General features: G+C 51.1%; 1 protein-coding gene across 1 annotated transcript in view; it reads right to left on the reverse strand.

The window, feature by feature from the left end:
* Positions 1–6,163: 6,163 nt before the first annotated feature.
* UBE2F (ubiquitin conjugating enzyme E2 F (putative)) overlaps positions 6,164–15,061 on the reverse strand; it is a 51,317-nt gene continuing 42,419 nt past the window's right edge. The window contains exons 7-9 of the mRNA XM_046643689.1: positions 12,466–12,498; positions 11,020–11,082; positions 6,164–6,828 (exon numbers count right to left, since the gene is read on the reverse strand). Of these exons, the coding sequence (XP_046499645.1) occupies positions 6,778–6,828; positions 11,020–11,082; positions 12,466–12,498 (147 nt within the window). The 3' untranslated portion in view covers positions 6,164–6,777. The remainder of the gene's footprint in view (positions 6,829–11,019; positions 11,083–12,465; positions 12,499–15,061) is intronic.

A 15,061-nucleotide genomic window follows, 5' to 3' on the forward strand; every position in this document is an offset into this window, starting at 1 on the left:
AGATGGGACGTCCCCAGGCTAGGTTGGTCATTGTCTCACTGGGGAATGGGAATCTCTGGTCTGCAGGGATGCAGACTTGCCTGGCTGGGCACTCGTGGTGGTGGGCTCCCCATCGGTGCTCGCTGGTGACCCCAGTGTGTCAGGACGGTAGAGAGCTTCAGGCCCATGGTGGCCAGAGGATTTTGGGGCCAGGTGCTTGTGGCAGAATCCCTTTTGCAGGTGCTGTCTGGCTGCTCTGGTGCCTCTGGACAGGGGATGGTAGTCTCAGGCCTTCTGGGCTTGGCTGCTTGGGTTTTTAAAATCCTATTTGTCTTTGTTCTGGGACACAGTTACTTTGAAATAACTGCACCCTTTTAAGGCTTGCTTGTAACATTTTTGGGTGGGGCCAGTGCAGCCTTTAGTATATGTTTTCCTGTTACTGAGCCCCTCTAGTCTTTCTAGGGTGCTGGGAATCACAAGGTTTTCCACTCTAGCTCATGGGGATGTGCACTCTTCCTGGTCATGTGTGAGCCCCAAGTGTCATTTTCTCTGCTCCTTTTGGGGGGTGCTCTTCCCCACCCTCAGGTAGTTTTCTCAGGTGCATATGCTAGTCAGTATCCAGCTGAAGGCCTGAGAGGACCCCTCTGCAGGTCCCCAAAGCTCGCTCTCTCTGCGACCCTCTCCCCTGGGAATGCTAGCTCCTTTGGTCTCCCTAGATTCTTAGTTCCATCTCAAGTCAGAGTGCCTGCTGGGTTCCACGGAGGTCCCCCTTCCCCGTGCTGAGGCCGGGCAAGTCTCACTCAAGGGGTCACTGCCCTGCACCACCTGTGCACTGTCTGAAAACTGTCATTCTGCATATACTTACAGGTGCTTGCTTTCTCAGATGGGTGAGCTCATTCCATCCTGGAGCTCCATCTTAGCCACAAGCACTAATCCCCTTTGTCCTTTCTGTCATGATCTCACTGATGGTTTCTGTCTCTCTTCTCTTCTGCATTCTGGGAGAATTTATTAAATTTGTCTCCACATCATTGGTCTATTTTTCCAGCATCACTACTGCCCCACAGTGCTGCGGATTTATTACTATGGTTATAGTTTCATCCTGTTGCCATTTCATTTTTGCTTATTGTTTCCTTATGACTTCTTAATTCTGAGTCAAAAGTGCAGTTTACTGCATTTTCCTAAACATGTGGTTTTTCCACTGAAACAGTTTTTCAATCCTACACTTCATTTCCACCATCATGTTCATCCTAAGAGTCTGCTGGATATTATTTCTTCTTTTCCTGCAGTGTTTTTTCACATGCTCATTTACTTAAGCAAAGCAACCTGTTCAGCATCTGTCAGCTGATGGAAGGGTGGATTGCACACCTGTGTGGTGTCAGATGCCCTCCTCAGCTATTGGCTGGGTGGCCAGCGTGCCCAGCTTCTGATGAAGTGACTGTCTTGAGCAGGCTTGCACCTAGTGTCGTTGTGTGCGCAAGCTCCTGCTGCCTCTAGTCAACACTGAATAAGCACTTTGTACTAACCTGTTCAGTTGTTGCGGGATGGCTAGGATAAGGCCCTGTGCTCCAGCTGCCGATGGACTCCTGGGACAGGCAGGCATACATATGTGAGCAAGTGCAGACCACACTCTCGGTGCTTCTGGAAGCCTGGGAAGGTGAGGATCCCCCAGAACTGTCCATCTGCCTGTCAGATAGGCTTCAATGTGGGATCATGGGAACTGAAGCTTGACAGGAGCCCCGAGAGGGGAGCTGGGTGTTTTGGGAGAGCAGACCTCACCCCAGGGCACGGAAGCACTACTCGGAGGCCGGCGCCGTCAGGACAGTGGCTGGCAGGGTGGACAGGGCCTGGTCACAGTGGGCAGGCCCTACCTGCCAGGCACCAGGGTGCTTACTCTGGAGGCAGTGGGAAGACATGGCACAGCGAAGGGTCATTTCAGAAAGCCTCTGGCAGCACGGTGGGGAGGACGTGAGGAGGCCAGCCCAACAGTTTGTCTCCGTGTCATCAGAGCGTTTGGCCAGGTCTTCTTCCACCCGCTGCTCTTCCTATGTCAACTGTGGCTTGTGTCACACGCCACCGTTACTGGTCTGGCAAGGCACACAGCAGCCACAGTGGGATCCACGGTCACTGGCTCTACCCGTGTCTCCTGCTCCTTCGAGAGCCACAGCATTCCCCAGGGAGACAGGTTTCCTCTCCTCAGACTCTAACTTGAGGCTGAAACCTCTTAGGAATAGGAAACAAGGCTCTTTATCACACGCTGCAGCCAGCTATGGCTCCTCAACCTCTCCATGGGCAGGGAAAGGAAGGGCACAGGTGGGCAGGGCTGTCAAGGTTGGAGTACATTTTTAAAGAGATGTTTGTTAAGACCAACAACTGGTTTAAGAACAAAATAATGTTTCAACACGGAGCGCCACGCACTGCCTGGGAGTGACGAGTCGTGAGGAAGGTCAATGAGGTCTGACACCGAGGTGATGAAAACCCAACACCAAAAATACAATATGGACAAGTTAGTCCTGCGAGGCCGGAGAGAAGACCGAGCAGGCCTCACCTGGGCACCAGAGCAGGGCAAGACCTCTCCTGGGTGTGAATGGTGGACCCGAGGCTCAGTGGGGAGACTGCATAAGGTGCGCAGCCATCCACAGCTACTGTCCAACTCTCTCTCCTGGTCACTGGCCCCTGACAAGTACTGATCCGTCTGCTGTGCATGGGGCTGTCTAGAGTCTCTCCTCCAGCACCAGGAACTCATGGGGCATGCATTTTCTTCCAACTGGCCCTGACATAAGCTCAAAAAAAAAAAACAACAGTGAATTTACTGGAAGACCTCTGGCTCAGTGAATTTAGCAATGAAAATGAACAAACCCTAAAATGGGTTTTTAAAAAAGAGATTATAATAATTCAGTTCTTTATACAGCTGAACCTGAATAAACAGACATTCTTCACGTTGCAAAGTCCCCAAACGCCTCTATCACTGGGTTTTTTGAAGAACGTTTTTCAAACCACAGTTCTTTCAATGAATTAATTTTGGTTCACTGGGCAATGAGGATTCCTCTGGATTATGCCCTCAGGGCTGCTGGGTTTGTCTGAGGCAGGGCTATGGGAGGGAGAAAAGAAGGGTGTGATGGTTTTTATTTTCCGAGTTCTTTAGCAAAGGAAAAGTAAAATGTTATTTTACTAAGACTATATGTTAGCATGTCACTAGACACATTTTATTATATCCAGAACAATGAACTTGTAGCAAACCTGACTTTCCAAGATTAAACATTCTTAAGTGGATGAAAATGGAAGCAATCCTGGAATAGACTGCACTAGCTGGGAAAGAAGTGTCCTATTCAAGACTGCAATTGGTGGCTAATGTCTTGCTGGAATTTTTATGTGAAAAAAATTCTGCTTGATTTGATAATCAAATCAGCAAAAAGTCTGATGTTAACAGGAATTTGTGATTTTTTTCACAGCAGTTCTCTAAAGAAGTGGTGGTGGACAACACAGCAACCCTGGGAACCGCGGGGTCTGGCCCCAGAGGACGTGTAACACACCTTGGCCAGCACCACTGTCTGGGAGTCTGCCCTCCGGGGCTTTCGGCCAAGCTCCAGACCCCAGCAGCAGGGCTGTTCAATCTGTTTCCACTGCCCTAAGAAAAAGATATGCTGGCTCTGCCACCAGGTGGCCCACGAGTGGGCTGGGGACTCTGCTGGGACTGGCCTGGCTGTGGCCAAGGCTTGGGGAAGGAAGCTGTTGCCTTCTGCACCCATGACGTCTTTCCAGACAAGTGTGTGAGTCCCTGGAATGTAACTAAGTACAGAGGAAAATATGCATGGACACTTTGAAACGCTGAAACTGGCAAATACTAAGTACACGCTCCTTTTAAAGACTGTACATTCAGAATGTTTTAGCTACTGCGAACAGTCTGAACCAGCCCTCGATTAAGTTTTCACAAGAGCTTTTGTATGGCAGTGACTTCTCTAGCAGGAGCACAACCTGGGTTAGTCTGTAGCTGGTGGAAACCATATAAGCAGCCCTCTAAGGCTTTCAGAGCTTGAAGATGAGGGTGGGCAGAGCAGGGCGTCTTGTGAAGCCGGTGCTTTGCAACAATCCAAATACAGTGGGTGCAAACAACACAGATGAGGAGCGAGGACCAGGGCTGCAGGGAAAAAGGAGGGGACACAGCTGGGATACAGTGCTCAGCGTCTGAGCCGGTCGCTCGCCCCGGACCATTAGGAAGACTGCACAGGGAGGTAACTTGCAGGTATGCGTTTGAGGGAAGGTAACGCGGGCAGGGGAGCCTGTTCCTTCTGAGAGGCCTACCTTGGAACTGTTTCCTTCTAAGTCTACTTGGAAAACATGCAGCTGACATATCAAATTCTCAGCAGTAGAGTCATGGGGACCCAACTGAATGTCAGAGCTGTCCAGGAGCTTCATGTCCCCAGGGCCTGCCTCACTCCTGTTGACTCCAGGGCTGGCCTCTTTGGCCAGAGGCTCCGCATTCCCACCCTCTGGCAGACTGGCAATCATCAACTATCACCAGACTGGTGGGGCACAAGGATGGCAGCCACAAATGTTACTTTGGCCTGAGAGTGGGGAGGAGACTCCAAAAAACCAAAAGCCTGGAAATTAGAGTCCCACAGCCACCAATGGTGCCTTGGGCCCCACCGGCCAAGTAGCCAGCACAGTACCAGCTGCTCAATGTGATGGGCCAAGCTGGGTGTGCTCCTTAACAAGATGGGGCTTGGGAGGGGGTGACAAAATCCCCCTGAGGGCTTCCCACTGGACAGAAACGGATGATCCCATTATGTGGAAATGTCATTTTTGAAGAATTACTTGATCCCTGATAAGCAAAGTATTTTTCTATTGTGCAAATACGTTGAGGTCAGAATTAACAACATATTATCCTTTCATCTGGTCCAGAGGGCACAGTCTTTTACCTACATTATGCACGTTTCCTTTTAACTACAGGCGCCAGTATCATTTCTTCCACCTCCATCTGCACCACCAGCTGTGAGATGTGTCATGACTCGAGCCTGGGTTTGGCATAAGGCAGGGAGCTGCATGCCCTGGGTCACAGGGGCAGAAATCAGGCATGTGGGCAGACCAGCTGCTGGTCTCCTGACCCCCTAGCAGAGGATGACTCAGTGCCCGGCTGGCGAATTCCTGTGACACTGGGCAGAGCTCTGAGTAAGTGTGTAAACTGCAGCGGCTCTCCCAGGCCTCAGGGGGCAGGGATTACTGTGCTTCCCTGACAGGCCCTGAGCTGCTGAGATGCCACCATGCCCTTAATCCAGCCCCACCCTTCCTGCTCAGAGCACCAGAGGTGTGGCCCATTAGCCGAGGCCACCCTCAAGTCTGATGGGCATAATTCCTGACTACAAATGGGAAGCATGGCCTACATTACTGCTCTTCTGATCTCTAAGGACAGACTGATCTCATCACCAGAGGTTACATTATCAATTAAGAAAAATAGATCAGGTAGACGGCAGCTGGGGGGAGTCCAGGTCTAAGAGGCTGTCAGTTAAACTGGAATGTGCTCGGCAGGCAGCAGGGGAGACAGACAAACATGTATCTTGCATTTGATTTCGCTGGTTCAGATGTCTAAATGCTGGAGTAAATCCATGTGCCTCTTCGGTGTTCTTACTCTGAAGCGCACTGACCTGACCAAGTATGGCTATAGGCTGCTGCTGATTCCCGGCCCTCTGAGGCCTAGGAGACTCAGGCCCCATTCTGGGCCCCGAACCACAGCAAACTCAGAGGCCACAGATATGGTCTCAGTGGCAGCAGATGCTGTGTAGGTTGCTTTCAGAGGTATCGCTTCTGTCCCTCAGGCACGAGGGTCTGGCTCTCTGATAAGGAGCTACATAGGCATTGCTACTGGCCATGGGTACATGGCCTCTGCAGAAACCCAAGGCCCCGGGCTGCTCTGGGCTCCAGCCAGTTTCCTCTGGGCAGCATGTGAGAAAAGTCTCCCTGTTTTTTTTTTTTTTTAAATCATCCAGATCTAGCTTCAAAGGGTTCCAAAACTTCCTTGCCCCATCTGGACCCGAAAGCAAAAGAGCTGATTTTTAAAAGCCAAATTCTCGCTGCATTTGGACACAATGAATAATGTGTCTTTCATATTTTCTTTGTATTTCTCTTCAATAGTTGCTTCACCCAACATCTTTCTGTCTGCTCTATACAATGAAAATACAAACTAAATGAGAATAGAAAAAAATAATTAAAGCATTAAATTGTACAAATTACAAATCTGTTCCAAAATATACTTACATTAAATAAAATACGCATTTCAGTAAGAGATCTACAGTGAATGACTCTATGCATTCTGGGAAGCTTCACGACACCTAGGCAGGGCCACCATTCGTGGAGGAGCTAAGAGAATTTGCATCCAATCACAGTTTGTAGCGGGTTTCTTGCCGCCAATCTGCGAGCTACACTGAGCACGTCATTAGCATCACTTGTGCAGGGAAGTGATCTTGTTTGGGACAAGGGAAGAAGCAAGCTCTAGCCTCAACTCTGAGTTCATTACAACTTCTCATCAATAGCCTATACAGTACAGTTTCAAAAAGTAAACATGTTAAGGTAAGCAGACAACTCTTTAGAACCCCAAACACATTTTCTTGCTGTATTTATGTGGATCTCTCCGTCTACAATGGGCGGTCGTGAAGAGGTTCTTCCTCAGGACAACATGTCACAGGACTTGGACGACCCAGTGGGACTGAGAGGGAGCGTGAGGACTGGGGAGGAGGGCTCCCTCTTGGTTTAAGCTGAGACAGACTTAGAACACACAGTCCACGGCCCTGCGGTCTTCTCCTCCTATCATCTGGCGTAACGCTTAATGTAGTCTTCAACTTTATTCCGGAAGTCCTCCTGTGGAGCGAGGGATCAGGAGAGAAGGGAGAAGAGGGGGAGCGAGTTAGTGAGGGGAAGCGAAAGTTCAGGAGCACGTCAGACCCACCTGAGCTGAGGACCTGCTGGAGCTCTCGAGAGCATGTGTAGGGCTTGGCCTCCACCCTCCAGTCACCAAGGCGGCAGGGTCATCAGAGACCTACGGAGCTGCACGCTGTTTCCCACCACTCTGCGTGCCCACTGTGTGCGAGGCACTGTGCCGGGGTGCTGGGGTGGGGACACAAACACAGAAGCTCTAAGAGTAAGGGATCAAAGACCCTTCATTTTGCAGATGGGGAGAGTGAGGTGCACGAGTGTGGTCAAGGTCACGATGAGTCAAGCCAGGACTCTTGACCACAAATGGGTATGAGCTATGGCTGCTGCTCTCAGAAAGACCCTTGTGTCCACATCTGTCTTCCCAGAATGACTTCTCTGCTGCCTTGCTGCCTATTTAAAATGTGCCCACTCTTCATGGCCCAAGTGCAGCCCACCATCAGGCTGACTACCTGCCCGAGAGGAGGGGTGGGCTCAGAGTAGAGCTCCCTCCTTGCGCATTGAGCAGAGGCCTTCTGGGAGCCTGGACTGACTCTCAGGTCTGGATCTGGGGATCTCCCAGGCCAGGATGGGCGGGAGGGAAAGCCACCTCAGATCTGAGCCAGCAGCCACGTCTGTTCTCTCTCAAAGTTAGAAGCAAAATTCTCTGGCCTTGCAGGACTGGGCAAGGGGACCCCACCCACCTCAGAATGCCCACATTTAGTGGCAGGACACTGTGTGATCTAACAGGCGGCCTCTTGACCCTCTTACTCCTACAACACAGCTGCCAGGTCACTGATGTCCTGTGAGGTCACTCTGCTTCCGTCCCATCAAGTGACAGGCGCAAGGCCATGTGACCCCCACTATTCAGGGAGCACAGCACAGCTCTTGGTGGGTGCTGACGTGCACCCTCTTGTGGCAAGCTGCTGCCTGGAGCTGCGTCTATTCCAGGGGACACACTTAGAAGGCAGTGGAGCACTGAGCTGGCCTGCTCTTCTGCCACACTTAATTAGCACAGTGACCCTTTCAAGGTCAGGGTGGGTCCCTAGTTTTCAAGTTCTGGAAATGGTTCAGTGACTTACTCATGGTCTCAGGTGAGACAGTGGAGAGCTACAATCGCACACTAGGTGGTCCTGACTGCCAGTGCCTGCACTTGTTGACAGGACTGCGTTCAGAGGCTCCCACGCAGCCTGCAGCAAAGACAGGCTGCACAGATGCCCTGACTTGCCTCTAGCAAAAACTCTCCCAAGGCCATTTCCACGGTACCCTGAAGCCCACAACACCATCAGTCCTAAGGAGCCACAGCCAAGGCTCACAGGATGTGAAGACCCCGCAGACACCCCCACCCCCATCCTGCCCTCAGACCAAAGGTGCCTCTGCTTCTTAGTCTAACTCCCTTTGCTCTCATCACCTCACCCAGGACAAGGCCCAGAGTCCATGGCCTCCAGAAGGCCCTTCATGCTCGGACCTCTGCTGCCTCCCACCTTTCACTCTGCCTGGGGGCTCGCAGAGCAGGACCAGAGTGAAGACCCTGAACTCTGAAGCCAGAATGCCTGGGTTCAAATCTTTGGCTCCACCCCTTCCTGGTGAGCCTCTCACCTTCTTGGTGTCTCTGCTTCCTCAGCAACAAATCAGGGATAACAAGAGTCCCTGCCTCGTGGAGTTGTTAGGGGAAGAAATGCCCTCAGGGAAGTGCCTGGGACAGTGCCTGGCACCTGCGAGGGCCCTCAGGGTTGCTGCTACTATCATGTCCCTGCTGTCCTGCTGCCTGCTCTAGTGAGGCTGGCCTCTGTACTCTTCTTTGAATACCCCAGCACACTCCCGCCTCAGGACCTTTGCATTGGCTGCCATTACTCTCTGGAATACGCTTCCCCACTTGGTTCACATCCTAAAGGCCCTGAGTACCCGACATAAAATAGTAACACCCATCGCCCCTCACCCACGCACGTCCTGACCCCCAGACCCCCTCCCATGTGATGTTTGCTCATCAGTGCTCCGCCTCCTCCCAGTCGCATGTCCACTCCACAGGGACAGGGACCATCTGTCCACTCATCTATCCTGAGCAGTGGGCACCTCACACGGCACTTGAGTGGCCACCGGCCAAACTTGGGATGAATAACGAACACACAAAACAGCAGAGAGTGCAGTAACTACTCAGGACTCATCCTAGAATTCACGTGGGGCTGTCGCTGTACGGAGGACTTCAGGCCCATCTTACTGGGGCTATAAGTTTATAAACTGCAAGTCTTCCCCTTATTTCATACAGAGTAGGAAGCAACCTTCCAAGAAAAAGACGACTTGTAACCTCTTTCTCCAGCTGGCTCTGGAGGCGTGTTCCCCATTGTCATTGCTTTCCTTCCCCGACAAGCTTAGTCCACAAGGGCGGCCAACAGTCACAGTGCTGAGTGGGGGTGTCCTTGTCCGCGACTGTGACAGACGGAGTTACGACATGAACAGAGCCCCCTGAAAAGGTGGGGGCCCCGGGGCATGCCTGCAGGGCATGTCAGCGCAGTGGACAAACCAAGGTCCTGCGCAACCCAGCGCAGCACCCGCGGCCAGGGAGCCCAGAGGCGGTGCGGAGGGCTGGCTGCTGCAGGCAGTGAGCCCTGAGAACAGGCCGAGGGGCCGCCCAGGGCCGTCTCACGCCACGGGCACTTCTCCCCACGGCCTCTACTGTCTCCTGACCTCCCCAGCAGGGCGCTGGGCTCACAGCCAGCCTCCTCTGCCTGACCAAAAGCACCTACTGACCCTCCAGTCCCGCTCACGACTTCCTGTGCCCTGCGGGGCCTGTGACAGAGGACACGGGCTGGCTGCCGTGGCTCTCAGGTCTCCGGCAGTGGCACTCCTGCCCACTCCTTGGGGTCCTGCTGAGGCAGCACCCCTGTTCCTCTGTCACGCACATTTAAAACACCCTGCACACCTGGGGCACAGCAGGTCTTACAGAAACAGACGCACTTGCTCCAAACGTTCAGTACAGTATTTAGAATGAAACTGATGGCTTTTAGAACTTGATATGTTCAGAGCAATGTCAGCCAATCCAACAGTGTTGGTGGCTGACTGCTGGGGTTGGTGAGGATTCGCAGGGAATCTGGTTCAGAAAATGAAACACGAGGTTTTCTGACTAAACCAAGTCAGCACGGTAATGGCGCCTGCTTGGGCCTAACTAGCTACCTAGCTTGGCCCCAGGCGAGGCTGAACAACCTCTATCAGCCTTGTCCAGGCACACAAGCCATCTCCCAGCCTCCTGCTCCAGATCCGATGCCTTTCTATGCACGTTGTACAGATGTGTGTACAGGGAACATTTATTGTATTACTGTTTGTAGTCAGATAAAAACCCCATGCGGAAACCCTGAGTGCCCACCAATAAGAGAATGGTTGAAAAAGGTAGGGTAGGGGCTAGCCCCGTGGCCGAGTGGTTAAGTTCGCGCGCTCCGCTGCAGGCGGCCCAGTGTTTCGTTAGTTCGAATCCTGGGCGCGGACATGGCACTGCTCGTCGGACCACGCTGAGGCAGCGTCCCACATGCCACAACTAGAAGAACCCACAACGAAGAATACACAACTATGTACCGGGGGGCTTTGGGGAGAAAAAGGAAAAAAATAAAATCTTTAAAAAAAAAAAAGGTAGGGTAGAGCCACTTTACGGACTATTAAACAGCTCCTAAAATGACTGAGTGATAGTTTATGCATTAATTTAAAGGGAAAAAGTTAAAAATAAAGGAGAATTGTTAGGAGGTCATAAATATCATCCCATTATTTGGAGACAAAAGCAAACAGGCATGCCTGCCTACAAGCCCATCGAAAGGTGATGTAGCCAGCTGGGGGCCAGGAGGGCGCTGGAGGGTGTGACAACTATTCATTCTCCCTTCTGTCTTCCTGGATTGTTAATAAGGTGCAGCAACAGTTGCCTGAATTCATAGTGAATTCTACTAGGAAATCACATCCAATAAAACCCCTCCTGACTGACCTTGGGTCAAACACTTTCCTGAGACCACTCGCATGTGTTATAACACACTGTTTATAAATTGCTTTACACCCCAGTCCTGGGCCCCACATTCTCAGTTTCATACTTATCTTATCAAAAGACAATAATTATCTTTTTACCAAACACATCCACCTGGAACATTCCTGTTACTAGCTTACCTTGTCCCGTAAATGATGTTCTGCAGCTTCAATATTCAGTGGATCATCAAAATTCAAAAGGTCCTTAAAAAGAGAGAAACTCAAAGTAAACAAAAGAAATAATCTGTTTTCTGTTGTTACAAGTCTTCATTTACGGAACCAGACAACAGAAATTTTATCAGTGAATGCTAAAATGACCTAGAGAGTTGAGAAATTCCATTAAGAACTAAAGTTCTTTTGATATAAGAGTACTGAACATGTGAGTAGCTTTTTCAAAATGGTGATTAATGGTTGACTGAAAGAAGTCAGCTTACATATAATTGTCCAAAGTTTGGTGAAAATGGAAGAAATAGCAATCACATTAATTTCTAATGCTATTTTTGATAACTGGAGAGTGAAAACCCACTCATTATGAATATTTCCAAATAGAAATCCCATTCTTTTTTCCTTAAAAATTCATTTCCCTCCTTTATTTTGTGATGAATGACTTTCTAATAAGTCTATGGTGTCTATACTGACTGTAGCTGGATTTTCTCTTTCTCTTCTAACTCACAGTCATAAACATCAAACTCAGAGCCCAGCAGGTATGACGTCTGGAACCCGATTGAACGCAGGGCCGTGCCACCAGGCCAGTGTCCTTGGGCCTCAGGTGGGAGCACCACACCCCTCCTACCTGTGCATCTGCTGGGGCCGGGAAGCTGCCCCTCCAACAGCCCGCCGTCCTATGGGCTGCCCAGGATAGGCTCCTTTTCATGGAGGGACCTTAGGTTTTTACCAAAAGCAGCATAGCTTTTTTGTCAGAGATAGATCCCTGAAGCTTATTTCCTTTAAAGTTCTTTTATGGTCAAAAAGTAAAAACTTGAAGGAACAAATATTATGTAAAAAATCCAAATGCCAGCTTCAGCTGGGCACTTTTTACTTCTCCCCACGCCTCTCCTGCCCTCCAACCCTGCCTGCAATGTGCTGTTTTCTGAGGACGGCAACCTTCGGCAGCTCGTCACTGAGAAGAGAACAACTCTAAGGCTCGGGGTTTGTGAAAAGCCTCAGGCCAGATCACCACAGACTCCTTCACCCAAAGCAGCTCACCTGGGAGCGAAGAGGCTGCCTGCTGGGCTGCTGGTGGGAGCGGGCACGGCACGGGGCTGGGCCAGACGCTCCCAGAGGAACGGCTGCCCCACGTGAAGGACTACAGCAGTGGCACCGGCCCCACGCTCCCAGGATGCGGGTGACCACCCCAGCAGGGCAGGAGTGGGGATGCTCTGCTCCTCCCCGACCACCTCCCCATGCGCACTCAAAGCCCTCTCCGTTCCCACCTCACTGTTCTTCTGACTCTCACAAGTGCCAGAGAAAAGAGGGGGTCAGTGCGCACATGGTGCTGTTTTTAATCTCCCTGTTATCCTTTATGTGCTGTTTAAAACCAGCAGTCGGGAAGCAAGAAAAACTTGGGATTTTGGTCAATATACTTACAGTAAACAAAGAGTTTAACCCCCACACAACATCCTGAAATGAGAGAGAAAGAAGAAAATAAGCTTCAGGCTCCTGCGCCCTTAAGTCCTTTAGATTCAGGGCCTCGAGACACATATTGTGCCACATCAAACTTCATCTGTAGCACACTGTTTTCCCAAGACAGAAAATTAAACAACTCTTCAATATAACCACAAACCCTGGGAAGTTCAGAGACGAGCAGTCACAGGTGGTGAACACAAAATCCCAGGAAACATAAACTGCCCTCGCGGGGAGCCCAGGGCCCCACGAGCGCAACCCCATGCGTGACTGAGCCCCCGGCGGCGCGGCACAGGAGGGCCTCCCCCTACACCAGCCGTCACCTGTCACTACTGAATACCGTTCAGACTTGCGCAAAGTCCTCTGTGAAACACAAGCTGTCGTTTTTGCCTCTATGGCCCCTTGGGGATCATAGATAAGCTAATTACTCACTGTCCCACTCAGTCTTCTTAATAATTTTGTTCTAGTTACTCCAAAAATCAAGGGAGACTAACATTTTCTAACATTCAAAGATCAGAAACTTTCATTATGATACAACTGAGACCAGCACTGTTCTCTGTGGACTTGTGATCTGTGACTCCATCACAAATCCTTCTCAGCCTTCCTCTTTGTCACCTCAAGAGCCTTGTCGTTTTTAGGCCTGAACTCATTCTCATACAATACTCTCTGCTAGTTGGCAATTTTAGTGGCCCCTCTCTGCTTTCTCCCATCCATCCATCTGTCCCTCTCCAGTCACATGCACCCCTTCATCCATCCATCCATCCATCCGTGTCCTTTCGGCGTGAGCTGGGCCTGAGGCCAGAGCTGGGAGTGAACTCAAGCTCTTGGTCTACTGGAAGGGTCAGAAAGACGGGCGTGCCAGCAGAACTCCACAGAAGTGTTCCCACAGAGGACCCACCCAGAGAGGAAGCTTCATGGGGGGGTTGGGGGGGGGCCTGCCAGGTGGAGGCATGGCAGGAAGGACACCCTCCAGGTAGACAGACTGCCTGTACAGAAGCTAAGTTCCAAGGGGCAGGACATGTCCAGGGCGTGGCGAGAGGAGGACAGGCCAGGCTGCCCACAGAGGCAGAGACCACACCTCGTGAGGAGCCATGGTCATGATTGCATCAAGTCTGCAGTGTCCCCTGATTCTGGGACAGGGCCCCAAACTCCTTCCCTGTCTTCCTCCCCCGAAGTGCCTAGTTGGTGACACCCAACACCCAACAGTCCTTTCTGGCCACAAAGCGCGATGAACACACCACAACACAGTTTGCAGCTGTCTCCACGAGGTGCGGGCATGTGCAGAACTAGACCTGGCCCCGGCCTGGTGCAGTCACCTGCACGTCTCTCTGGGTCTCAGGGTCCTCTAAGAGTAGGGGTGCTGCAATGTGCCTCCTGTCCACCCCAAGAGCTGGGGAACAGGAATGAGGAGAGACGCTAAGAGATGAACCCTAAGTCAATGGGTAACGGATGAGGTTAGTTTTCTGTAGAAGTCATTTTAAAAGGCAGGGCCTAGGGAGTTAATCTGTGAAAGATTATCGGGAGAGAGAGCCTGGCACACATGTCCAGTCTTGCTCAGGCTCACCCCTGTGACCTGAGGGACAGCATCCAATGCAGCCTCTCCATTACCAGCCACTGCTTCTTGCTCACTAGGCACTGACTTAGACTTACAAGTGGTTTTAATTAGGACAACCTTTATAATCTACACATGACTGAGCCAAAGCTGATGTGTGTGAAAAAATTTTACTCTTGAGAGAGAGGGAGAGAGGAAGAGAGAGAAAGATAGCCCGAGCAATGTGCAGGCAGTTCTCTGAGCTTCACAAACAACTGAAGGGCTTGCTCTGGTAAGACTGTCAGCCTGAGAGGAGGAGGACACGGTCACCAGGGAAGATGGGCCTCGGCCAGATGACCACGCATTTGTGCTGAGACCTGGGCTGAAGTGCAGGCTGGGAACACAGTGGCCCTGAACCCAGTACCAGGTGAGCACTCTCCTGGGCAGTATTGATCTGCCACAGGATAGGGCAAAGGCTACAATCGCGTGGAACTGTTTCATTACTCAGTCAAAAAATGAAGGCAAAGTCAGTAGCTGTTTACTACTAAATGAACACTAGCCAACAGTTCTGACTACTTCTGATAAAAAGACCAGGCCACATGAAGAAACCACAGGTGTCCCATGGACACCTCTGCAGAAAAGCCTTGAGGTGAAGCCACGGCTGGCAGCCTCATGTGGGCACTTGTGACGTACACCCCTGAAACCAACTCAGGCCCATGTTGTAGAAGCAACTGGGGCATTTATTGAGTCCCTGTGGCTCCCCTTCCACATATCCCCACTCCTAGTAGAGGGGTTCTCCCCTCAGGACATACCTGGCTGCTGTCCTGCCACCCCTTCTTGTCCTGTATAACTCAGAACGGACAGAGAAAAGTCACATCTACCCTTTCTCTTCCTCCCTCTCTACCCATTCCTGGAAACTCTCCTCTCTTTTAAGGGTGAGATGACTATAAAAGACTGGGGGGAAGTAGAAACTGTAAATTACCTGAAGCCCAAGTGGTAAAGGGCAGACGGGGGAGTAGATGACCTGCC

The sequence above is a fragment of the Equus quagga genome, chromosome 17 (assembly GCF_021613505.1).
Source record: "Equus quagga isolate Etosha38 chromosome 17, UCLA_HA_Equagga_1.0, whole genome shotgun sequence".
Classification (NCBI taxonomy): Eukaryota; Metazoa; Chordata; class Mammalia; order Perissodactyla; family Equidae; genus Equus; species Equus quagga.